This window comes from Anopheles merus, chromosome 2R (genome assembly GCF_017562075.2).
Source record: "Anopheles merus strain MAF chromosome 2R, AmerM5.1, whole genome shotgun sequence".
In the NCBI taxonomy this organism is placed as follows: Eukaryota; Metazoa; Arthropoda; class Insecta; order Diptera; family Culicidae; genus Anopheles; species Anopheles merus.
Window position 1 is genome coordinate 27,280,538 of NC_054082.1, and position 25,484 is coordinate 27,306,021.

At 46.7% G+C, this 25,484-nt stretch overlaps 2 protein-coding genes across 9 annotated transcripts in view; one reads left to right on the forward strand and one right to left on the reverse strand.

Annotated features, from left to right (window-relative positions):
* The window catches only part of LOC121602402 (atrial natriuretic peptide receptor 1), a 37,593-nt gene extending 33,268 nt beyond the window's left edge, over nt 1-4,325 (forward strand). For both annotated transcript variants that reach the window (XM_041931177.1, XM_041931180.1), the window contains 2 exons: nt 1,157-1,331; nt 2,464-4,325. In XM_041931177.1, the coding sequence (XP_041787111.1) occupies nt 1,157-1,331; nt 2,464-3,230 (942 nt within the window). In that variant the 3' untranslated portion in view covers nt 3,231-4,325. The remainder of the gene's footprint in view (nt 1-1,156; nt 1,332-2,463) is intronic.
* A 2,554-nt stretch (nt 4,326-6,879) lies between these two features.
* LOC121589329 (histone-lysine N-methyltransferase, H3 lysine-79 specific) overlaps nt 6,880-25,484 on the reverse strand; it is a 42,343-nt gene continuing 23,738 nt past the window's right edge. Inside the window, exons 3-9 of one of the 7 annotated variants that reach the window (XM_041908146.1) lie at nt 24,206-25,346; nt 22,689-24,142; nt 20,528-22,595; nt 18,487-20,440; nt 18,170-18,373; nt 17,701-18,078; nt 6,880-10,998 (exon numbers count right to left, since the gene is read on the reverse strand). In XM_041908146.1, coding sequence (XP_041764080.1) covers nt 9,749-10,998; nt 17,701-18,078; nt 18,170-18,373; nt 18,487-20,440; nt 20,528-22,595; nt 22,689-24,142; nt 24,206-24,478 — 7,581 coding nt within the window. In that variant the 5' untranslated portion in view covers nt 24,479-25,346 and the 3' untranslated portion in view covers nt 6,880-9,748. Of the gene's footprint in view, nt 10,999-13,618; nt 14,985-15,027; nt 15,108-16,580; nt 16,695-17,700; nt 18,079-18,169; nt 18,374-18,486; nt 22,596-22,688; nt 24,143-24,205; nt 25,347-25,484 lie in introns of those variants that run through there. The other 6 variants (XR_006004295.1, XR_006004296.1, XR_006004294.1 and 3 more) reach the window with 6 other exon arrangements.

The window sequence follows — 25,484 nt, forward strand, 5'->3', positions numbered from 1 at the left end:
GTCTGTGATCATTGCGTTCTCCTATCCAACTGTCCTACAAAAAACATCCTAATACACCAGGTCATTCATCTCCTTTAATACAAATATGAACGTGAACCGCATGACCAGATCGTTCACAAAATGGGTAGGACGACACGTCGAAATAAAAATCGCCCTGATCTGCCAAATAATTTTCAACTTGTAATAAACTAATTATATTATTGTTGTGTAATATAACCATTTACCATATATACATCAACTGAAATGAACTAATGAAACGCAATTCACGCTCAGTTCATCTAGATTAAAGTACTAGTACGTTCACGTTCATAAAAATGAACCTAATTGCCCAAGCCTAATCCAAACCTGAGCTGGAATCAGATGCAGTTTCAGGGCCGTTATAGGTTCGGGATAAATTTCAGATTCGTTATGGGGTTCGGAATCATTTCCAGTATAAGTTAAGGTTAGGATCAGTGCTAAGATCAATATGGAATCAGGATATGTTCTAGCAGCGTTATAGATTAGGGATCAGTTTCTCAGTTCACTTAAGCTTGGGAAAAGTTGAGAATATCATCTGGGATAAGTCCCATAAGCCACATTCTCGAAGTTGTTTTTTATCATAAAGAATACGAAATAATGTATGTGTCAGTATCAATAACTCATATGCAATTAACTATCTGAATGATAGTATTTTATTGATGATAAGATACGGCAGAAGTATGTTATACAAAAATCAGTTAAATTCTCTATGACTATTGCCTTAAACTTCACATGAAACCAGGCATATAGCGACTTATAGAATTGGATAGCAATCCTTAAATCATTGGTATAGCAAGATAGCAGATGTAAAAGGCAGCATTCTAAAATATTTCTGCTTCTTCAAAGTCACGAGACCAGTTTGTAATGTGATTTTTAGACATGCTTTTTGCGCAGCCTAACCCCTTAAAAAACAGACTTACTTTCGTTGCGCATGTGGGGTAAATAATAGAAAACACATAATTTTTGCAACAACACAATTGAACGTCCACGAAAGGTAAAGACGCACAAAACAAGACAAATCGCTCATTTTCACCCTCACTGCGCTTCCATAGCACAGCACAATACCGTTTGCAACAAACGCTGCTCATCACAACCCATTCACTGATTCTTCCCATCCACCGCTTCCTCTCCACCGCAGGTCGAAACCATCGGTGACGCTTACATGGTCGTGTCCGGGCTTCCGGTGCGGAACGGTAATCTGCACGCGCGGGAAATCTCCCGCATGGCGCTCCGGCTGCTGGCGGCCGTCTACAAGTTCACCATACGCCATCGGCCGAACGAGCAGCTACGGTTGCGGATAGGACTGCACAGCGGTAAGTGTACACAGAGGGTGGATGGCATCTTAAGACCGATTAGTAACGTGCTTTTGAAGTGTGCGCAAGCTTTTAACCATTTTGGATCGAGACGCAACGGACTGACGGCACGCGGGTGCAGTGACGCGTTGATAAGAAGTTTTGGAAAAACCAGCAGCAGCAATCAGCAGCAAGCCCGCACTGCCTTCCGGCACTGACTGTTGGGACATTCCTTACTGTCACCGACAGTAACCATCCAAAATGACGGCGTGTGTTTTATTTTTAACGCTCAAAATGGTAAATTAACAGCAGCAGCCACCACCGTCGTCACAGTTAGTAGGTGTGAAGTTGGCTTCACTGCAAACGCTCCTTCAAGCAGCGGCGTGACGGTGGTTGTGGTGCTGCTGCTGATGGGATACCAACTTCCTGCGCAACAGATGGCATGTCAGCTTCCAGCACTCAGCATGGTGGCAGACAAGCCTGGCAGGAGCAAAAGATTGAAGAACTTTTGAAGCAAACACGGATAGAAGGTCCTCCTGCCGGTGCGTGTCTAATGTGTGACGGTAGATTATCTTTGTGTTGGGAGAGTTTTTTTTTCTTTTTGTAATATTTGTTTGCTAGGCTGGTGGTCTTTAATTATGTTTACGCTCAAAAGCAGCTCCTACAGGGGTTTCCAGGGGTTCTCATAGTTGTGAGACACTTTGATGACACTTCTTTCTTATAAGAAGTAAACTTCATATGATAGAAATTGGACTCTATGGCACTCTTGGAAATTCCCATTAGATATGTCCCACAAGAATGCTATAGCGTCTAATTCCCATTAAGCTCATTCCAATTAAGAAAAAGCCAATAAAGTGTCCTACAGCTATGAGAACTGCTGGAAAACCCTGTAACAAATGTGGAAAGAGATCATGCATAGGCAAGAGCTGGTGAAAATTGAAGAAGCAGCTAATAAGTTAAATAAACCATTTAACAACATCATACCTAAAGCAAAAAATCATGACAAAGCAAAAGTTTAATCACACATCATGCCAACTCGCAGCAGCGGGACGTGTTTTCCCTACCAAAATCATCTTCAACGCCCATTAATTGCTTGATTTATTTTTTCTTATTACTCTCTCTCTCCTTTTCCTCCCCCTCCCCTTCCCAACAGGACCATGCGTGGCCGGTGTGGTCGGCTTAAAGATGCCACGGTACTGTCTGTTCGGCGACACGGTCAACACGGCCAGCCGGATGGAATCGAACGGCGAGGCGCTGAAGATACACGTCAGCCACACCACCAAAATGCTGCTCGACACCTTCGGCACGTTCGACCTGACCGAACGGGGTCTCGTGCCGATGAAGGGCAAGGGCGAGATGCTGACCTACTGGCTGAATGGTGAGCGGACCGAAGCGATCGCCGCCCCGCTACCGAACGGACTGAAAGTGATGTCTCCCGCGGGGACGTCCCCTGCAGCGATCATGGCGAGCCGTACTGGACCGACACTGCTTGCCACCGACAGTGTCCCCGGGTCCGATCCTCAGCAGCAGCCACTACTACTGCCAACGGCGACCAGTGCCAGTCAAGTGAACGGAACGGTCGCCTCACCACCGGCCGGTATCCTGATCAACCATCACAACCACCACCACCACCACCACAACAACCACAACAACAACAACAACAATAACAACAACTCACCCTGTAGCATCAACCACAACCACAGCAACAGCTCACCCAACAGCTGCCATAATCCGCCGGCACCGGCCAAAAAGCTCAACAGCGTGTCGTACAGCTTCGCGAAAGCGCCAGGCAACAGTAGTAGCAACACCAGTAACGGTGCCGCTGCCGCTGCCGCTGCGAGTGCGAAAGCTCCCAAACCAAAGCTCCCGGAGGTGGAGGCGTTACGTGGCGCTAGCGTTACGAAACCGTTACTTACTTGAACGATTCGAACGAACTGGCGTGGCGTGACTGTAGACTGCAAAGAGAAATGGAGAGAAAGAGAGAAACCAGCGGGGGGGGGGGGGGGGCGTCTGATTAATGATTTGTGATGTTATTTTTATTCCCATTTTCCCCCCCTCTTTTGTACTGCAGGAGAAGGAACATTGTCTTCCTGTAATGGAGGCAATTATTTTGTTTTCTCACCAGAGAAAATGACACAAATAATGCAATTTAGCGTGTGTGTGTGTGTGTCGTAGTTGGAAAACATGCAGGGATATTGTATTAAGCGTGCACCGTAATGGCAAGGAAAATTGTCAATTTGCTATCAATTTTCTTTGTACCGGGACGGAGTATCTATCAAGGAGAGTAGGCAAAATGTGCTTAAAAAAACCTTTGATTGCATCCCTTGTAAGCGTGTAACTGTGTAAATTGTGTGTTGTGTAGCTCACTGAATCGGGCTGTAATGATTGAAGAAACATGGCGTGCGGACGGTCCCGTACCTTGGTTTCCAAGGACGCCGATACCGCCAACAACCGTTTGAACAAAACAGGAGGAGAAATTCAACTTGTAAAAAGATACTAAAATAAGGTGGGAAGGGAAGGGAAGGAACACCCCCAAAATTCGATGTGTATAAAGTGTAATCCGGTAGAACAGTTACTAGAGGCAAGAGTGATTGTAATCCTAGTTTTTTTTTAACTAATAATAATTGTGTGTGAATGTCCTCCATCTATAAAAGTATCGTAGTAGAGTACTTGTGTAAAAGAATTGTGCCACAATTGCAAACTGTTATGCAAAACTGTTGGAGTTGCAAGACTTAAAACTGTTGTGAACTAAGGCGAAAGGACGTAAACAAAACAAATGGAGGATCACTCTAAAATTGTATTTTGTGCTTAATTTTTGTAAGTGTATATGTAATGTAGTACAGTAGCAAGTTTTAACACTGTAGTAAGATGTAACGATGTGATGTTGATATGAGAACGCATAGCAGAAGAAGAAGAAGAAGCAAACAAATGGAAAGAGTAAAGTAGAAACCGAACAGGAAAGATAGCAACGCGCAAAATGCCATTTGTAAAGTAGTGTACTTTGTGTAACAACAACAAATAAACAAATTGTGTATGTTAACACGAGTCAGTGTGTAAAGAACGTGCCAAGAGAGAGAGGGAGGGGGGAAGGATCGGAAGCGAATGATTAAACTTTTCCTTCTGAGAAGTGTAATTGATTCCACCAAACTCGAAGGGAAAAACAAAATTGTGGTTGTGTATTTGTGCGACGCGAGCCAATAAAGAGTTGTATTTATGCATTAAACAAATGTTTGTTTTTCAATTACTGTATTAACACTTTTTTGGAAAGAGAATTGAACATTATAATCCGAAAAAATGTCCAAATTATTCATCCAGCACCAAGTGTACGCAATACGCATCGATTGAGTGTAAAACGGTGCGCGTCGGTTAAAAAACGCGCTCGCCTTCGCAGCGCAAAATTCTACCAGCCGAGCATGCGAACGCACAGGTACCCCCCGCACAGCGCAAAGAACGGGAGAGCGTGATCCGCAACGAGAATGGCGAAGCGACAAAACGACAGATTTGTAGCAGGAGCGCATGCAGCGAAGGAGGTAGCAGCGTACCGATTCGCTGCCTGGTGCTACCGCCGCCCCGGTACCAGCTGATTAGCGTGTAGCATTTCGACCGTTTGTGTAGCAAGATAGCACGATTCGAAGGAGGATGCTGCGTCTACTTACCCATACACACAAACACGCGCGCGCGAGTTGTCATTGGTGTGGTGGATCGCTGGACACTCACCACACACTCGCATCTCTACTTGTGATATATCGTTTGCGGGCTCTCGTTGCCATGGTATCGAACCGTATTCGCGTAGCTCCTCCTTTCGGACAAAATGGTAAAATGGCGTAGTATAGAAATACAAATGAAACACCGAACAAACCACCGTGTTGTGTTTGTTTTGTATAATATTTATATTTTGTCTGGCTTTCAATAATGTTGTAATTATTAATTATGGTTTCCTTCCAAATAAGATTACTTACATGTTAGATTGGGTTTTGCTTTCTGCTTTCTGTGTTGTTTTTGTTTTGTTTTGTTTGTATTTTTTGTAAATGCGGCCATTTTTAAACACGCATCTTCTTGTTACACACTACACTCCACCACTACGGCTACACTTTCTCTCTTTGTGTTTGTGCTACACACTTTATAGCCACTACTATTCGTTCCCGCCATTATACGCTTAATTATAGCTTTACCTTTACTTTAGCTGTTCTCACACTACTCTCTCCCCGGGTGGCGCTTGTTGTTTAGTATGCTTTGTATGCTTTGCGCTGTTCGTCAATGCCTACTACTAGCAGTGGAGAGTTCTCTTCACCAGTGCCCTGCCCTGCAAGATTCATACAAAAACAAAATGGGAGAAGTGCTCTTTTTTCTCCTATTGCGAACACGTGTCAGCAGTTTGCGCATTAAAATAGTGCAACATATATCGTGTGTATGTGCGCGCGCGGGCACGCACGTGCACAAAAGAGATCGATCATTGGGTACACAATCATAAATTTTAAACTAAACTAATTGCATTCGTTTGTACACCGAGCAAAAGGAGACCCCCCTCTTCTTTTTTCGAAGCTTTTTGTCGTGTTCGAAATTAAATTTAACACATCTTACACCACACCACATTGCTCCTCTACATTAAATATATCTCAAATTTAAGTCTAATTAGCAGATAAAGAGCATTTGCGCAACTCCGTAACACGGTGTTCGCCGCGTGCAATTATGATACTATATATATAGATAATTTAATTTACACATGTAAAGTAGCGTAAAAGGCGAGAAACAAGTTCTAAAAAATGTTACAATTATCATTACAATTTAAAACACCCCCCGCGCTTACGGCCGCGCTATGCACGCGTGTGAAATGGACTAAAATTTGAACTATTTGTACAGACAAAAAAACGCGATACTGAGCGGGCTCAACGTAAAGCGTGTGGCGGCTTCATTCTATTCTCCAATAAGAACATGGGACAGGTATTAAGGGTAACACAGTTACCCTCGGGGAGACAGAATTATTCTCTCTTGCATTGTTGTTACACATTACGTTCCATAACAGAAGAAACAGGGCCTACGTACATACATACACGCACACGTACGTCACATCCACATCCATGCCGTTAAACCTTGCTAAAAGCCCTATCCATTCCTCCAAACTACCGCTTCTTGCATTAGTACATTCGGTTGACTTTCTGTTTTTCTCTACTACGTTTGCTAATAGGGTGAGATTTATTTGTGTGTTTCACTATTGCATTTTGTGTTTCGTTTGTTTTTTAAGGTTTTCCTTTTCCTACTTTCCTTTGCACATTACACATACCGCAACACTTTTGGTCGAAACAAACCACTATTACTTGTATTTGCTGGCTTTACCTTCCTTTAGTCAGGATGTTTACTTTGTCCTGAGATTTATTTTGCTTGTTTGCTTGTATCCTTGACCCACTTTCTCTCGCTCTCTAAGTGCATTTCTTTGTTTTGTATGTTTTTGGGTATGTGTGGGTGTGTGTTTGTTTGTGTATGTTTCTCCATTTGCTATATGCTACTTTTTTGCGTATTGATATTACCTGTAATTTGTTGTTTATTTGTGTTTACTTGTTATATTTTTTTTTTATTATTTTGTATGGTTTTCGTTTACTTTTGTGTTATTGTTTTTTTAAAAAGCTTCCTAAAGAAAGCTGGAAAGAATTATGGTTCCATGTATTCTCCCTCCGTATTAATCACCTCATCTTCCTTTTGTCGCATTAAATGGGTTTCCAATTCGTTTTGTTTTTTTTATATAGAATAATTTTGGCATAGTTTTCTCCACCCATGCTAACCTGAAATTTATTTTTTTCCTGTCTTTTTTTTATTTTCCGTTTCTTTCATAAGCTTAACTCCAATGTAGAGTTGTAGAAAATAAACGTTTCCATCAATTTCCAATCCTATGCAAGGACGAGCTTGAGTAATGTTTGGTTGAGTGAAAAATAATCCGAAAATGGTGTGCAGTCCCCCCTCCCCTCCTCCGCTTCATTATCCCATTCATTTGTGCCTATCTTATATACTCACTACATTACCACTACTGTCGCTCCCTCCCTTTCGATGGTTCGTATTTTTTAACGCTTAAAGCAAAAGAAAATAATACGAAAACGCATACAACGCAAAAGAGAACGGTTAAAATTAAACGTTTACGTACGCTCCCAGCCCTGCACGTGTAACAATGAAACATACGTATATAATTGGCTACTTATGCGCTAATCCGCCTACACTGCCTGGTTGCTCTTACACGGTTGGTTTTGGGGACAATGGAGGCAACCAAAAGAAAAAAAGGAAAGAGTATAAAGAAATATTACAAGATACAAGCAAACAAACGGATATTGGAACACCAAATCAACGGAAAACAGATAAAAAGATAAATAAAGAATAGAATAAACGTCTGCAATAGGATAATAATAATAATAATGCGCAAACCTTAAACATTACAGGGCGTTTTAACAAATAAATATAAACTGAAGTATAACTTAAGTAAAAGATAAAACAAAAGCTCCTCTTTCAAGTTGGTGTCCTTTGAGGCTGCGTTTGGAGACGATGCCTGCCCGCATCGTTAGCAAACTACACACCATAGTATGTGTGTTTGAGTAATTTTTCCCCATCTACTCTTTCTCTCTTTCGTTCAGTTCTTGTTTAACTCTTCTTGATTTCTCTGCACATTTATCGCATTCATCGGTATGTTGTTTTTAATATTCAGTGTAATAGAAATATATAACTTCTTCTTCTTCTGTTTCCATTGCATATGTTTCAACTCTTCTCCATTGTTACTTTATATTTCCATTTTCTTCCCACTGCCTTTTTCAATACCCCTTGGCCGGAGCTCATATGAAGCGGACAGTCCCTTTGCCGTGCTGCTGTATGTACACACGCTGCGCCCAACTAGTGGACTAGCTGTCTTTAAAACTACTACCCCTTTGTTTACCTTTTTTTCTACAGCTAATCGCTTCCTTTCTTTCTCTCTGACTCTCTCTCTCTCTCTCTTTCTCTGTATCCTAACACGCATGAGGTTTAATATTTGCTTCTTGTTTTCTTACTTGGTGAAATTTGTGGAAGGTAGATTATTAGTGAAGTTTTTTATTCCAGTGTAAGCCCAACAGGAGTACAGGATAAGCCTTTTTGTTTCCCCGGTTTGAAAGTAAAACATTGCGCGTGTGTGTGTGTGTATAAATTGCTTCCGGGGTAAGGGGGAGAGAAAAAATGCATCGAAAAGTGTTTTTCCCCATTAAACAATTCGTTAGTCGTTAGGTTTTACATTCGGCGCGTACACACATCGACAGAACAATAAAACGGTGGCGCAAAACTACTTCAAATCGTGTATAAACTAAAAATAAAAGAAGAAAAAAAACAACAAAACCACAGCCATTACCAGCGTAATAATGAAACTAATCGGACCGAAAGTTAGGTAAACGGAGTGGCCACCTCACCGTGAGGAAGGTGTCTCTCGCTTTTAAGTCTAAACGATAATTAGTAGTAGTAGGTAGGTTAGGCAGTTCAAATGTGACAAAAGTTCAGTCTTTCGTCTTCACCAAACAGAAGACGCACACGTACGCATACAAAAATCATTACTCTATTACTCTCTCTCTCTTTCTGTGAATAATGAATTTCCGCATCTTTTTTTTTTGTTCTAACGATATAGATCATTTCAAACTGCATCACGCGTGCTAAAAACACACTAGGTACTAATCGTCTTTCTGTACACGAGGACGAGCATTAAATCAAAATCACCAAACTTTGTTCTAAAAACGTCATCAAAGCAAACCGGGCTGTATATCAGGTTGTTTAATGAACCCACACACACGCACGCACACGCCCGAACTGGTTACATGGCGATGGATCACTAATAAATGGCAGTTACATAAACGCACCGTTACACGAAAGTATAGAATCCATTGCCGTGAGGAGGATGGTAAATCTGGAGACAAAAACAAACGAGATTCTACACAATCTCCTTCAAGATTGAACTATATTATACTAAATCGCGGAAATGTTTTGCGCTAATAAAAAAGTTCGAACGCTGCTGGACGAAATTGGTCTAAATGGTTAAAATTATTGTTTTGAGCAACTCTCCCATTTCATCCATAAAAAAAGGAAAATGTTAAACGAACCCCTGCTTGTCTTTACTAGGAACTTAAATTTGAACACAACTATTAACGAATAAAAAAAAACCCACAAAGAAAGACCCTTTCAGTCGCTTGGCCCTAACTCGATCCTCGTACGCTTATTGTTGCATGTGAAGCAGCTTTGCAAAGTGCCAAAAAAATGGTCACAATCATAATGAAAAACTGATGCACAGTTGTGTAGTTTTGTTAACGCCAAATAAACGCTAATAACGATGCGCACGCACGCATGCAGTTAAGCACTGTGAGCGCGTTCGTCCGGAGAGATGGTTGTTGTGGGGTGGTAGATGATGGAACCTACGCAAACCGTTGCCAATTTTCGAGCACGATCAATCAGGTCGTGGCTGTGTTGGTTCCCGATCGACCGGCCCCACGCGTCGATGTCGCCGAACCGGACGACGCATTCAAGTGCTCGTCGTCCCAGTTCCAGTCCTTGCCCTTGGGTCGAAATTTGGCCGACTTATGTTTGTGGTGGTGGTGTTGTTGCTGCTGCTGCTGCTGCTGCTGTTGTTGGTGTTGTTGCTGGTGATGATGCTGAGCAGAGTGATCATCATTACGCTTGTCCCCAACACCAGGCCCGATTGGCTCAGCGGACATGCTGCTCGTGGATGATGAAGCAGACGCATTGCCGCTGTGCGGAGCGTTCAGGGACGCGACCGTATGATGATAGTCCTGCTGGTCCATCGGTACATCGCCACTGCCGCTTATCGCACTGTTACGTCCACCGCTCAGACTCTCCTCGTACTCCTCCCAGTTGCGTTCGCGGAACTTTTTCTTGTAATGCTTCTCCGACGACGACGAGGACGACTTTGACTGGCGCTGGTACTTGAGTGGAATGCCCAAACCGCTGCTGTTGCTGCCGCTGTTGCCACTGTTGGAATTGTTAACGGGCGCTGCACTGCCAGCTGCAGGCGGCACCACACCGTTATTATTACCACCACCGGCCACCGCCACCGGTGCGTGTCCACCGGCGACCGGTGGATGCAACAGGGACGGCTGCATAACCGTGGTAGTGGAAGTGGTAGCACCGCCTGCGATCGCGGTACTGCTTGCGGTGGGATGCCCGAACAGCAGCGGTGGGCTCGACGTAGGACTCGGCGTGCGCGGTAGCCCGACGTCCGAAAGCGGCGGACTGTCCACTGGTTCGGCCGGTGATGATTTAATGATCGGTACCATGTGCTTCATCATCAGCCCGCCGGGCACGCCGGCGTGGCCTCCGACGCCGTGCGGACCGCCGCTTCCACCACCGTGGCCGGTGACGCTACCGATGCTGCTGGTGCTGCTGTTGCTGCTGCTGCTGCTACTGATGCTGCTGCTGCTGCTGCTGCTGCCCACGCTGGCACTGCCCGGTGGCACATCCAGCTGCGACGATGACGACGACGACGACAGAAACGTGCGGCTGTGGTCGCTCTGATTGATGCCACTGTCCGGTGAGGTGGTACAGCTGGCGGACGACGCCGGTGCGTCCTCGTTCGAGCGGCGCGTCTTGTCCAGCTCGGTCGAGGCGAACGCTACCAAACGATCGAACCCGGAGCTAACGCGATCGTGCCAGCTCGATTCATCGTCACCGATCACCACATCATCTGGGAGGGAAGAATTGTTGGGAGTTAGTAAAAGCAGATGACACAATTGGGAGGGAAATGGTATGCAGCATTATTTCACATCAATCACGCAAGCAAAATTATAAAACGTAATAATAAAAAAGAATCATAGGAAAATCTTTTTCTTATAGTTGGGTGATTTTAATTGACGGTGTGAACGATACAAAACATCCTATCCATTCGAACTATTCGAACAAAAACTCTGAATAAGAAAAATCGTTAAAATGAACCTCAAATAAATACTATCATACAAAAACAAAAAAAAGGGACTGCAAAAAAACAAATAAATCGAAATAATATATCGAAATGTAAAATACTCAAAAACAAAGTTTAAAAAAATCCTTGACCTTCGTTTAAAAAAAACATACACGATTATGTCAAATTTTTGAAATGAAATGAAATGAAATGAACAACTAAATGAAACAACATAAAACACAACAATCATCAACAAACAACTACTACCACCACCACCCAAAACACATCAAAACGGGGAAAAGTAAAAGAAAGTTGATTACAAAACTATAACGCAACACACAGAAATAATAACTGGTTTCGCTTGCTAGTAGTAGTGTTGTTACTCTAAAGACTACAAATGCTTACACTAAAACTATATAAACACTCAGCTAAATAAAACCGCAACCAATATACACCAATATCAATATTCCAAATTCGGATTACACACTATTACTGCACAAGGTTTTTGGTAGAAAAAAAAATGTGTTTAAATATCGCAATATACCGTGATACAAACAAAACCGTGAATGATTAAATAAACAATAACTAGCTAGTGCGATGTAATAATAAAATACTGTGTGCTTGCTTGCTTGCTTGCTAGGCTTGTGTGCATGTGCTAACGAGGTGTGCTTTTTAAAGTAAATTTGGCAACGCTAAGCAGTATCTATCTATCTTTGTAGTTGCAACAAACAATCGATTACTAAACACAATCGAACGATTCAAGGTAAAAACACACGGTAGATAAAATGTGAGATATTTTTAAGTAAAAGGTTTAGAAAAACAAAACAATAAGAACACATTTATCAGATCATGCAAAATAATGAAAGGGGAAATGAAAGGACTTGTTTTTAACTCTCTGCGTTCCGCACACACATGTGCGCACACCTTTGGCAATGGCAGGGTTATCGTTATATCGTTGATAATGTACTGTAACACAGTACTACACTGTATGCATCACACACAGCCGTACTATTATGCATCGTAGTAGCCCGCCGCCCCACGCTCATTCGCACTCGCGCACCATCCTGTTGTTGCATTTGTTATCAAGTTTGCCATTACGTTTCTGTTGGTTTCGTACTGTGAGTAAGTATAGAGTCCGCCTAGTCTGTTAGTATCATTTGTATCTCACTATCTCTTTGTTTTTCTCCCTCTCTCTCTTTACATACTCATTCAGTGAGCTACTTTATATACAACTTATTTGTTTTTTTTTTCTTCTTTTTGCATTTATATGTTAGAAAGGATGAATTTAGAAGAAGGAAAATATGGTAAAGAAAAGGGGTAAAAAGTGTAAATGAGGTAAAACTAATTGTCAAAAAGAAGTTAAACATCCCAAACTTGATGAACCATAATGTCAATGATAGAAAGTAGAAGTAATAATAACAATAATAGAGCAAGAGCATCTCAATTTGTTATTATTTCAACGATATTACACCCAACAGAAATGGATGAAAACTGTTTTGTTTTTGTTTTAGTTCTTTTTATCGTATTTTTGCTCTTTACTTTTTCTCTTGTTTTACTGTTTTTACATCATTCTAGCTTTATGTACACTACATGGTTATTTTCTCTTTGTGGTTTTCTCTTTCTCTCTCTCCACAGTATACTATTCGTTCTATGTATATGCAATTGTTGTGTTTCTGTTGTAATGAATGATGAGTTTCTACTAGCACCGGTGTGGTATATACAATTGATTAAGCCTCTTTTTTGTGTTTTTAATCATTTTTTCCACTTTCCTATTACTTTCACCACACAAAAAAAAACACGAAACAAACACACAACCAGATGAAAGGTGATCTCCACACAGGGTGATAACACACAAACAGTAAATAACGGATGGAAAGTGTATGTTTTGCTTCCCTTCTCATGCCACTGAATAGTCATTTGAACAGATGCATTCAATCAGATTATTATGCGTTTTCCTTTTTTCGTGGTATTGTTTGTGCAAATTAAATAAAAAATTTTTTGGTTGTGTTGCAATGCTAAATTTGTTAACGATTTTTCGTATACTATTTTTCAAAAAAAAAACGGTGCTTCTTTTTGCTGTTAAACGTAAGGATGCTTATCAATTATGCCTTTTATGGGTTAGAACTGATGAGTTGTACTGATGTGGTTTTGCCCGAACCCTTTACCCCTTTCCTAGCTGAATTTGATTTGCAATTAAAAAAAATCAACCCGACTGAATGATGTGAGTATTGTTTTTTTTTTAATCGATGATTTTGTCGACGAAAGAATTTGTCTTTATTCTGTGTATGTGTGTGTGTCTTCTTAAACTTTGCAGCGTAGCCTACGGAACTTACCTTGTGCGAGATATAGAGTTAGCTGTAGCTGTCTTTTTAAAGGGATGCTTCCATTACCTGCCAGCATTGGCCGGAAGCTGATAGCACAGACAGACAGACCAGGATGGACAGGATGGAGATGGATGGTGTTATAGTGTGTGTCCGTGTTCAACAACGACAACAGTAAGAAAACCCCCCCGTTCGTCCGCGTCCACACGTTGCGCTGCGTCACGCGTCATCAGTTACCATCGGCGAGCGTGCGGCTTGGCTCACTACTAGCTGCACCGCTAACCGATGCGATTCCGTCGCCGTTCGTTAGGATGGGCTGAGGGAAGGAAGCGGGCGTTGGATGCAGTGGAGACGTATGCAAATATTGTTGCTGCTGCTGCTGCTTTGGCAGTGACCGCTGAGGACGCTGATACTGTTGTTGCTGTTCTGCTGTATTGGTGGTTGGTTTGTAACTGGTTGATGTCAGCACATCCCGATACTGGCCACCCGGGACGGTAATAATCTTGACCGCAGTTGCATTGTGGCATTGCAGTGGCGTTGATACAGCCAACGCTTTGCTGCCAGCAGCACCAGCAGCAACAACAGTACCAGGATCGGCATGAAGGATGCTTATCTTTGAAGAAGTAGAAACCCGACGACGACCAACTACGGTACCCAGGTTACTACGGGAAAGCGTTACACTAGTGTTACCGGTCCGGTCACCACCATCACCACTATCCACGCGTCTTCCTTCCTTGCCGGCACTGGGCGGACACGGTGGTGCTACAACAATCAGTTCCCGGTCACCGACAGCAGAGCCACCCGAATTACTACCACTATTACTACTACTACTACATCCACCATTGGAAAGATCAGTCCTGATCTTGATGACAGTCCCGGTAGTATCACCAGCCGCCTTCGCTTTATTCATCCGCTGTGGTGGTGGTGATATTGGATTCGATTTCATCGCGCTAAGTATTTTGTACACAACCGGTTCTACCGTCGATCGTCCGGCAGCGGAACCCTCCGGTACGCCCTGCCCATTCCGGGACAGATCGGAGGTGCTGATCGTTACCGTGTCGGGCGACCGGCCACCATCACGGCCGGTGGTACACTCGATCGTACCCGTTACGCTGTTAATAATGATAGTGGTAGTAACGTTAGTTGCGCTATTAGCCTTGCCACCAGTTGTCGCTGGTCGCGAGGAAGAACGCACGCTCGATGATGCTGCAGCTGCGGCGTTTGCTGCCATCTTAGGTAAGTGAGAGGAGAATGAGGAAGAGGAAGCTTCCACCAAAGCCATCGTCGTTCCGGCAGGAATCGGTAGCGGTTTGTTTGCGGGAGGGCTCTGCTTCCCGTCGACTATTGCAGCAACTGCCACCGGCGCCGAACCAGCGTGTGTGGTGAAAGGGTTAGCGGTCCATTCATTGCTGCTACTAGTAGCGTAAGAAGCACTGCCACCGACCGTACCAGCTGAAGTAGGAGTAGTAGTAGTGGTAGTAGTAGTAGTACTTGTTGTTGTGGTAGTAGAAGAAGTAGTAGTAGCAGTGGCATAGGTAGTAGTGTTGGTAGTGGCAGTTGCGTTCAGTCCGTGGCCTAAGACCAATATATATATATACATACACACATACTAAGTGTTTATACAATGTTTACGACTCAGTTGAATGGTGGTTATGCTCGGGCGTTTATGCTCAATATGACGATCGTGCTCAAAGCTTAACTCTTACCCCACCCTCCCAGCGTCCCTAACTGTAGTACGCATTATGATGGTGTGGGGAAACTTTCACTCCTATGCACGCGGTACATACACACAACGCTTGACGAGCGACAGGATTCTTAAAAGCTTCTTCTGCTTGCACATGATACAATTCCCTATTATACCCTGCATTTATTTAGCATTGCATGAAGCATGAACAGGTTGTTAATTGCTAGCGATCGGAGGGGATAACATACACGCAACGGTGCAGAAGAAACTGGGGAAAAGATTTTCCCGATAGAGTTGCAGATTTGGAATGTAACGAAAATGTTACGATATTTTCGAAAGGACTTCGTAAGGAAAAGTAAGAAAAGTATTAAGGAACGTATCAACGTGTTGGGATATGACTGCATGGTTTGGAAATCAATGAAATTTTACTGCAGAGGTAAGTGTTTAGCCAATCGGTTTAATATAAACTATAAAATATGTAAAACACTAAAGCCGGTATGTGCAACAATAATTATCTAATCTAACTACTTTTAAAAATTTAACTAAACAATTTATGATTACAAAGACATTTACGAAACACGTCTTGAATATTTAAACTCGTCTTTTCAACATTTCTAAGCTAAGAGTGGAACATAAAAGTCAAATTAAATTATATATAAAATCTAACGGCAACTATTGAGACATCAACAATAAAACAAAACGATGAGTAAAAGCTAAAAATGTGTCGAATGATTGACAATAGATTTTTCGAAAGAAAGTGGTACACAGAGAGATGATTCAGATGGTACGAAGGAAGTGCGCGCGCTACTAGTTTAGGTTTGAATTTTTGACGATCAAAAGTATGTGCTGTGTGCTGTGTGCGTGGACCCCTGCCAGATTGGATTATATTATCCATTAACATCAACAACCCGGTCCCGAACGGAGTGCAGCCAAATTTAAAAGAATTAATTATCAACAGCGCAGAAGTGTTGAGATGATGTGTTAGTTAAAACGATTCAAAAAAGCGAACACTCTTCATCACGCTTGAATGTTTAGCAAATAGTTGTTAAAGCATATTTCGAAAAGACGAATTGAAACAAACCAAATCAAACGGTGCATGGCTAGTGTAAGCTCATTGCGTGTTATGATGTGTTAGCACAGAGAAGGTAAACCAATCATAGCACAAACAACTCAACACACGTCCGCGGTAAGAAAAAAAACATTTGTCCAAAAGGTTGTGATGCAAAAAAAGCCAAACGTGTCACCAACAAATGGTGCTCCAGCACAGCAAGATGATGAAACAACCAAAACAAAGCAACAAACGGAAAACACACTCCGACGGAAAACCAAAAACCGTAAAATATCACAACAGTACTTGTACCTACTTCGAAGGGAACAGACGAAGGAAGGACGGGAGTCGATATCTAATCGCTCGCGAATCGTGCACTATCGACAGAAGAGGAGGTAGCACTAATGGTAGTAGGTAGCAGTAGTTCCTTCTGGAACGTAACGAAATAAATCAAAAGTAAATCTATTAACAAACGTACTGAGTGTGTGTTTGTACACAGCGACAACCGTGCAAGGTGCGTATGCGCTTGGTGGTAGTGGCATGCAACACACAGCGCGCCATATTGTTAAGGTTTGTAGTAAGTGCTAGAGAGAACGTAAAAACTCAACGTGCATCAATTCTATTGCACCAAATTCCTTCGGCACACAGCTCTGAACTTTTCTCTTCGTCAACCCTCTCTCTCTCTTTCTTTATCTCACTATTGAACGCAGTGAAGAACGCACAGTTAAAAAGCGGAAAATGATAGGTTACACAGTTATGGCTAAAACAAAGAACATGATAAAGCAGGAGGATATTTTAGTTACAGTAAGAGTATTTGTCACCGAAAATTATAACTTATATTTGAGAACATTTCAAATTTATTGGCGTTGATAAACAAAGAGTAATACTAATTGTAATGTGTAATTATCTCGCTTAAAAATAGTCGTTAACAAAAGGTAAAACAAAAATAACTTGAATGAATTCGATAAAAAACACTATAACACGGTATGAAGATATCAAGACAAAACAAATCAACTACCTCAAACAGGTTTCTTTTGCAACTAAGTGTTATGCAGATTCGAAATAAAGGTAAACATACTTTTAGCACAATTAAGCACTAACAGCCAGACCGCATGGCTTGTGATAGAGGTAATGTAATAAAACAATGTTAGCACGGGCACGAAAATGAGATATTCAAGAATTCAACTAACGTAAAACACTTAGCACAAAAACAATAATAAATCATCTCACAAAAAAAATGCTGAAAGTTAGCAATGAATGGCAAGGGAAACTAGTAAGAACGGAACAGTGTAAACAACGCATCACCAATCAATCCGCTACTGCAGGCAAAATGCATTACCAAGCGTTAAATGAAATGAGCTAAACGTTATACGCAAAGGTGTAAGATCAACGTCAATGTCAATGTACAAATCGTGATCATCCGAACGCATGCTTACCGTCTACGTCGTTGCGCGAATGGTGATTGTGCCGAATGTGCAGCTGATGGTGATGCCGTCCATCGTCTACCACCGACGACAGCGAGTTTATTTCCGGGCTCATTACCAGCGGCGGTGCAACGAGCAATCCGCCACGGACAGCGCTGTGGCCGACCACGCTGCCGCTGGGTACGGCACCGCGCGGTACGTGCAGCATATCCGCATCCGGTCCACAATCCATTCCACCGGCCGAGGCGGACGTCGTATAGAGCATCTTCGGGGGCCGCGTGCCGGCCGGATGTTCCACGATCGGTGAGGTACGTTTCAGGGCATGGTGATGATGGGATGACGTCGAGGACAATGACGATGTAGAAGATGAGGATGATGATGAGGTGTATTCTAAAAGGAAAATAAAGTAAAGCAAACATATCAATGGTTAAAAAAGCGCAAAATTATTTGGTACGAAAATTCCCCAGTGGTGGTCACTTACTTTCAGACTTAATGTGTGCAGTTTGTACTATCTGAAGGCTTCCACCGTGGATATTGCTATTGGTACTGTTAATGCTGTTACTGCTACTGTTTATCGTTCCGGAAGTACTATGATGGATGCTTAGATCGCGCCTATGACGCTCTTCGTCCTCTTCCTTGATCTTGAGTGTTGCGATTACGCGTGCTTGCAACGATGCGGCAAGTCCTACAACAAAACAGGACACGAATTCAACGTTAGTGGCATGCTCTACACATTCTCAGTTGATACAGACTACATTATCTAACACTCTATTTTACTTCATGCAACCCTTTCCTTACCTTCCAAGGGTGGGCCACCGTTTAAGCGGTCCATTCTGTTGTCATCCATTGGGATCATTTCGCCACGAGAGCGGGAAAGCATTCCCGGCTCGTTCATTACCACCGAACCGCGATGAAGGTCTACCGGATGGCTTGCACGATGCATCGCTAGCGGTGCATGCTGATGATGCATTTGCTGCTGCTGATGATGATGCAATCCCAAAGCCGATGCTGACATTGCTGATGGCGAAGGTGATTGAACTGGATGTTGCAGATGCTGTTGCTGGTGCTGCGGGTGCTGCTGGTGCTGGTGGTGGTGGTGCTGCTGCTGCTGCTGCAACTGTTGCTGTCGCTTATTATGCTCGTCGGTGAAATACGATTCCAGGTACGGTTTCATATCCGCTCGCGGCAACGCCATGTAAGGCATTGGTTCACCCGAATGATGGCGATCGTGCCCACGGGACGTAGACTGCTGATAAACCGCACCGGGACCTCCAGCAGCACCACTACCTGGTGCCGTCGAGTACTGCTGGTGTTGCTGCTGCTGCTGCTGTGAGGAACCACCACCTCGCGGCGATACGATTGTACTCGGCGCAGCTGTAGTGCCAGCTCCCTTGTGATTTTTAGCATTATATGCCGATACCTGCACCAACGAGGCCAGATTGCTTTGACCGTGCAGATGGTGGACGGGTGACTTGCTGCCAGAATCTCCGACACTGCCCGGTCTAGAAATGGGGCTGTACGTTCCGCCGCCGCTGCTTCCGGGCGGTGGTGGCCCGCCCGCTGCTGCATGTCCTGCTTCCTCCAGCAGCCGAATGCTTACACGCTCGGGGCGCTGCACGTGCGTATTGATCACCGTGTTGTTACCCGATGCCGGAGGAGCCGACGAATTACCGGATGCGGCAGACGATTGCTGCTGCTGTTGCTGATGGGAGGACATGTTGATCGCCGCGTTTATGATTGACTGGTTGGATATCTCAAGCGTACGTTCAATTTCACCGTTCACCAGATCGCCAATCGTTTTAACCGTGCCCAGTCCGCCACCACTACCACCAGCGCCAGGTCCTCCGCTCACCGGACCACCAGCGGCCGGTCCTCCCGCCGATGGGTGGGTTAGCTTCTCCTGGGACAGATGTCGACGAAGCGCCATCTTTGCCGGCGACACTTGCGTGTAGTCGGGCTGGGAGGACGTCGAACCGGGGCGCGAATTGTTTCCACCGTGCTGCTGCCCGGATCCTTGCGATCCAACGCCGGGCGAATGTGTCACCAGCGGGATCGGTTGCTGTTGCCCACCGTACCGTGCACCACCACTACCCATCGTAGACGCTCCAGCGGATGCCGGTCCGTAGTCGGCTGCCGGGAAGCTGTCGAGCGAGTTGGTTGACGAGCTGCGCGAATGGCTCTGCAGCGCCACCGCCGACGTGTCGAGCATTGGTGGCCCATTGCCGGCCGCACCACTGGGCCCGCTTGCACGCGGATCGAAACGGAAATTTTCCGGCGCCTTAAACTCTAGAATTTTCCCATCCACCAAGGACTGCGGCATGCCGCGATGATGATGCTGATGCAACGGATGATGCGGATGGTCGATCGGCAAGCCACCGCCGTGGGCGGCGGCAGCGTACAGCATGGCACGCTCGCGCTCCTGCTGCTGGATGATTTGCTGGTGCGTGCTCAATGCGGACGAGCCCGGCGAATGGTGACTCATCCCGGCCACGGGTCCGCCCTTCGGATAGGGATACTTCGAACTCGGTGAGATCTTTGTCGAGGCGCTGCCAGCGATACTACTCGCTGGCGGCCCGGTGGGATGCATTTTGTACGGAGACGTTGGCACGGGCGAGGTCGAAATCGAGGTACTGGCATTCAGATGGTGTGCGCCGCTGGTGATTACGTTCAGCATTCCCTGCTGCTGCTGCTGCTGCTGCTGCTGATGTTGATGCTGCTGTTGCAACTGGTAATGCTGGTGCTGTTGCTGCTGCTGCTGATGATGAAGAGATTGTTGCGCATGAGGATGGTGAGGATGATGGAGCAGTTGCTGTTGCTGTTGGTACTGTGATTGACTGACCTGATGTGGATGTATCTGCTGCTGATGCGCCGGATTGTGCGCCGAAGGGCTGGGCCCTCGTCCACCGGACGACGAGCGAGCGGACATATCTTGAGCGACCACCATCTGATGTGGATGATGCGACCCTGCCCCGGGAGAGGATTGCAGATAGACCGTCGTCTTTCCGGGACCGGCAGCCGATCCATAGCCTGCCCCCGATGCAGATGTCGCTTTCAACGGTGATCCAGCGGGCTCCATCGTTAGCGGCTGATGGCCGCCGCTTCCACTGCGATGATGAGCATCACGGTGGCCAGCACCAGGCGATGGGCCAGTCGGTGGAGGTCCAGTTACCGTTAAGGACACTGGCGCCGGTGCCGAGCTTGCTGTGTTTCCCGTTTTGGGGGATCCTTGCAGTACGGAGGTGATGATACTCTTCAGGCGATCCTCGAAGTTGACCACCTTATGCGAATCTTGCAGCTTTCCACCGCCACCACTGCCGCCACTACCTCCACCACGTCCCGTACCGCTAGAACCTTCGGCGGCGTTCCGTCCACCACCGCTGTGATGCTCGTTTGACGCAGTGCCAGGTACGAAACACTTCGGAAGCGACCCACCGCCCGTAGGTACAGGTGGTGGCACGGCCCCACTGGACCCCCCACTGTTGCTACGATGATGATGGTGAGCCTTGTTGATGGTAGAGGCTGGCGCAGGCATCAACGCTGTATCCGGATGGTGTAGATGAGGATGGACAGGTGCATGCGACGGTTGCGAGTGCGGCTGTTGATGATGATGAGGGTACGGCTGCTGTTGTGGAGCTGGTGCGCCCACTGTAGGTGGGTGTGCAATGTGCTGCGGTGCCGCAGTACCGGCAGCTGCACTCGATCCATGGCCTGCGGTGACCACGGGGGCGAGTTTGCCCTCGCTGCTACGTTCTTTGGAAGCGTGTTTGCCGGCAGCGAGAAGCTTGCCCGCTTCGATCTGCCTGCCCGTTTCGAGTATCTTCTGGGCGAGGATCTCCGGATTGTTCTCCTCAATCTTGCCAATGTCCGGTATTTCGGGCCACTCCTGCGAGCGGGTTCGATTTTCGCGAGACTTTCGCTGTGCCGACCGCGAAGATCCACTACCGGATCCTTGCTTCGTCGGCGTGGACGGTACAGTCACCGAAGCCGACCCAACACCTGCCATTGGTGGAGGAGGCAAGGGCGCAGCACTTCCGGCGACACCTACCGGTCCGGCCGCCGCTCCTGCCGGTAGCGTGCGGACAGGGTCGGACGTGTGTTTGCTGGTGGTAATGCCGTCCGGATGGATGTGTTCGCGTTCTCGCCCACCGCCAATCGTAGCCGGGTGCAACTGACCCGCGTGCCCGTACTGCTCCCGATCACGATCACGCACTTCCGTTGCTCGAGCAACCGAAATGATCGTCGACGTGGCAGCGGCAGCAGCAGCCGCCGCCGTAGACGACGCACTGTTGTGATTGCTGTTTGGCGCCGTTGCCGATAAACCTACCACCATCGATTTGCGCTCCTCCGTAAGCTTTTCTATCAGATTCAGCTCCGTTTCCAGATTGGAGACTTGTGCGTACAGCTTCTTGCGCTGGGATAGCGTGCTGGCGATCGCTTTCAGGACGAGCTCGTTTGAGCTGGAAGAGGTAAGCTCAGCATCCTCCTGCTTAATGTACGGCTGGTGCGGGTGTAGCTGCTGGTGCTGTTGCTGTTGCTGATGCTGCTGCTGTTGCTCGACCGTCAGCTTCGTAAGATGCTGCATCACCAGCCGCTTCTGCTCCTGCTCGATCACGTTCACCTGGTTCTGCAGCTTCGCTGCCATCACCTGCAGCTCCTTATGCCGGCCGACGATCTCTTTCGCCTTGCACAGCAAATCGTTCTGGCTGGTCGTGCTAATGCCCAGCTCATTCATGCGTGCCTTCAGCAGTGCCACACTGTCGTCGATCAGCACCTTAATCTGCTTCTCGAGCTGGCCAGCCCGATTCATTAGCCGCTGGTTGCGCTCCTTCTCTCGGTCAAACTGCTGCTGCACGTTGTCCTTGTACGATGGCTTGCGCATCGCTTCGATCGTCTTCATAAACTGAGTCCTAAAGAAAGAAAGAAGGGAAGAAAAAACACAAATTTAGGTAACTCAGAGAGAGAAAGATAATAACCACACACCAAAAAACGGAACCACTTACTTGTACAAGTCGAGCAGTATTTGTAGCGCGTACGGCGTCTCCGACGGGGCCTCCGGAATGTCCAGTTCGTTGTGCTGCATATCGCCCGCCAGTGAGGTAAGCTGCTGGTCGACGCATCCCGGTGCCGGCGGCAACCGCTTGCCAATCATCTGTTCCGACGTGCTCAGCAGCGTCTCGTTGTGCAGCAAATCCAGCCCGGCAATGTTCAGCGGACGCCGCTGCCGTCCCTTGCCCTTAACGCGGCCCCGTTTCTTGCCGCCAGCCATCGCCGCCGCAGCTGCTGCGGCAGCAGACGCGGCCGACGTACCAACGCCCATCTCCCGGTTTGCTGCCGCCGCCGCTGCCGCTGCCGCAGCCGCAGCAGCCGCGGCACTAGCTGCCGCCAGTTCCGCCTTCTTGCCCGCCGCCTTGGTGCGGGTGATCTTTCGCCGCTTTTTGGTGGCCACCGGGATGCGGCCGTTCCGCAGGACCGGCGAATTGTTGTTCTCCTCCTCGGACGGACTCGTCTTACCCTCCTTGCCGCTGTTCCAGTCGGACCACGCTTTGCGCGTCGTCGGCCCGACCACGTCCGTGTCACTCTCCGACGTGCTGTCGTCGTTCGTGATCACCTTCGGATGGTGGTGGTGGTGGTTGGTGTTGTTGTCCTTGCGCGACCGAGACGAGCGCGTCGAGTGCGAACCGCTGCCGCCTCCGCTCGTGCCGTCCGTATGGTTTTCCGTGCCCTTCGTTTTCAGCCGCTGAAAGTAGCGCTCCAGCTTCGTCCGGTCGATGATGTGCAGATAGTACGACACCGGCTTGCCCGTCCACGACACCGAGCCCCGCAGCGGGCTCATCTCGCTCACGTGCATGATCGTGCCGATGTCGCTCAGGTTGCGATCGGTGATGCGGAAGTTGAGCGGGCAGAAGCTTTTCGACGACACGATGCGGGCACCGTCCCGCAGGTCGGCAAAGCGCTCCTTCAGCTGATGGTCAACGTTCGGGCCGAACGCAAAGTTGTTCACGAACACGATCGTGGCGGAGGTGATCTTCTCCCGATACTCGTCCGCCAGGAAGTCGCCCTTGATCAGCTCGTAGTCGCCGTACTTCTTGCCGAACCAGCGCATCCACAGCTTGAACGTCGTGTTCATGCCCTCCGCATACTTGGACGGCACGTCCGCTTTCTCTATGCCGAAGCACACCTTTACCGGTGTCGAGGCGGCCATCTGCAGCACCACCTGCCCGACGCCCGAGCCCAGATCGACGAACACGTCGTCGGCCGTGATCTTCACCTGGTCGATCATCTGGCAGATCAGATCGAACGACGTCTCGCCGTACACCTCCGGCGAGAAGGGCTCGTACTGGTTCAGCTTCTCCGGCTCCACCACGGCCTGGTTGTACACCTGCTGCAGGATGTGCTTCAGCAGCCCGCGCGATGGGTAGGTAAACCGTTGGTTCGACAGCGATGTTCCCTTTTCCTGAAAGCATAATACAATACGTGAGTATCACACCATAACAATATTCCTAGTCTTTGTTCTTACCAGTGCCGCCACACTGTCGATCGCTCGGTTGAACCGATCGCACAGGTTTTTCATCGCATCGTAGTTGTTCGTGTCCAGGTTGTTCAGATCGATCTCCTCGATCGCCGATTTGATCTCCGGCATGTCCTCGCACACCCAGCGCACGTTCTCGATCAGCTCGGCGCCCGAATCGTGCCCCGTGCCCATCACCGTCGAGAACGGGAAGTTGTACAGGAACGGTTCGGCACCGGCCGGCGACTGCAGCTTCAGCTCCTTGTAGTTCGGAGTGGCCATTGCTGCTGTTGCTGCCGTCCACTAGGGCTTTGCTTAAGTACTACCCCCAAGCGGAGCAGGGACCTTCTTGCTTTGCTACCCCGTCGATGGGGTTTCTCCTACTACCACCGTTGGTTTCTGGTTCCACCTTCCGCGCCAACGTTCCGTCGGGATTGCGCAGAAGGCAAATACACAGACAATTGACGTAAATGTTGCCACTCCTGGACGCAGTGCAGGGTAGAGGTAGAGGATGCTCTCGCGTATCGTAACCTGTGCGGCGTTTGGGCTTTGTCCCACACCCAATTACTATCTTACACACTTTTTTACTACTAATAATTTACCCTTTTGATGGTTGCTACTAAGCACACGGCATCTAAACGCTACTTTACACTTTTACACCGACGAGGATCGGGTTTTTAGCGGATCGCTCAAACTTTTTTTTTCTCTTATCCTAACACGCAGCACTGTGTTTAACCGTTCTTTTTGTGACGATATAATTACACTGTTCCATGGCTTCACACTACCTGCTATATTTCACTTTACCAATGTTCCAGCAGCACTATGCTTTATTGCCGTTCTGTGGAAATGCAACTTCCTTCGGCACGTGACACTTTCAGCGGCAGTTGGCCGGGTTGTTCCGTTAGGCGGGTTACTGGTGCCGATCAGGACCAGGTTTCGCGCTGTTATGTGCTGCTGACCGGAACAGCTGCAGGGACGTTGCGGCTGGTGTTGCTTTTCCTGCTTGCCGCTCCCGGGCATGAGTGGAAGATGCTTCCAATTACTGCTCGGTGTAGTATGTTGCTGCTGTTGATGCTGCTCCTTGTTCTGCTGGTGGTGTTTCAGTCTGCCTTGGAAAGGATGCATCGTTGTCGGAATTGTCGATTGTGTACTGCAGGAAAAAACGGACAAAATGGGCGTTTGTTAGTATGTAAATTACACAAAATGTAGTGAAAATATTTAAACAACATTAAACCATATCCATTCAAGCATATTAAGGGGAAAGTAATAAATTACGCGTTGCAAGGGA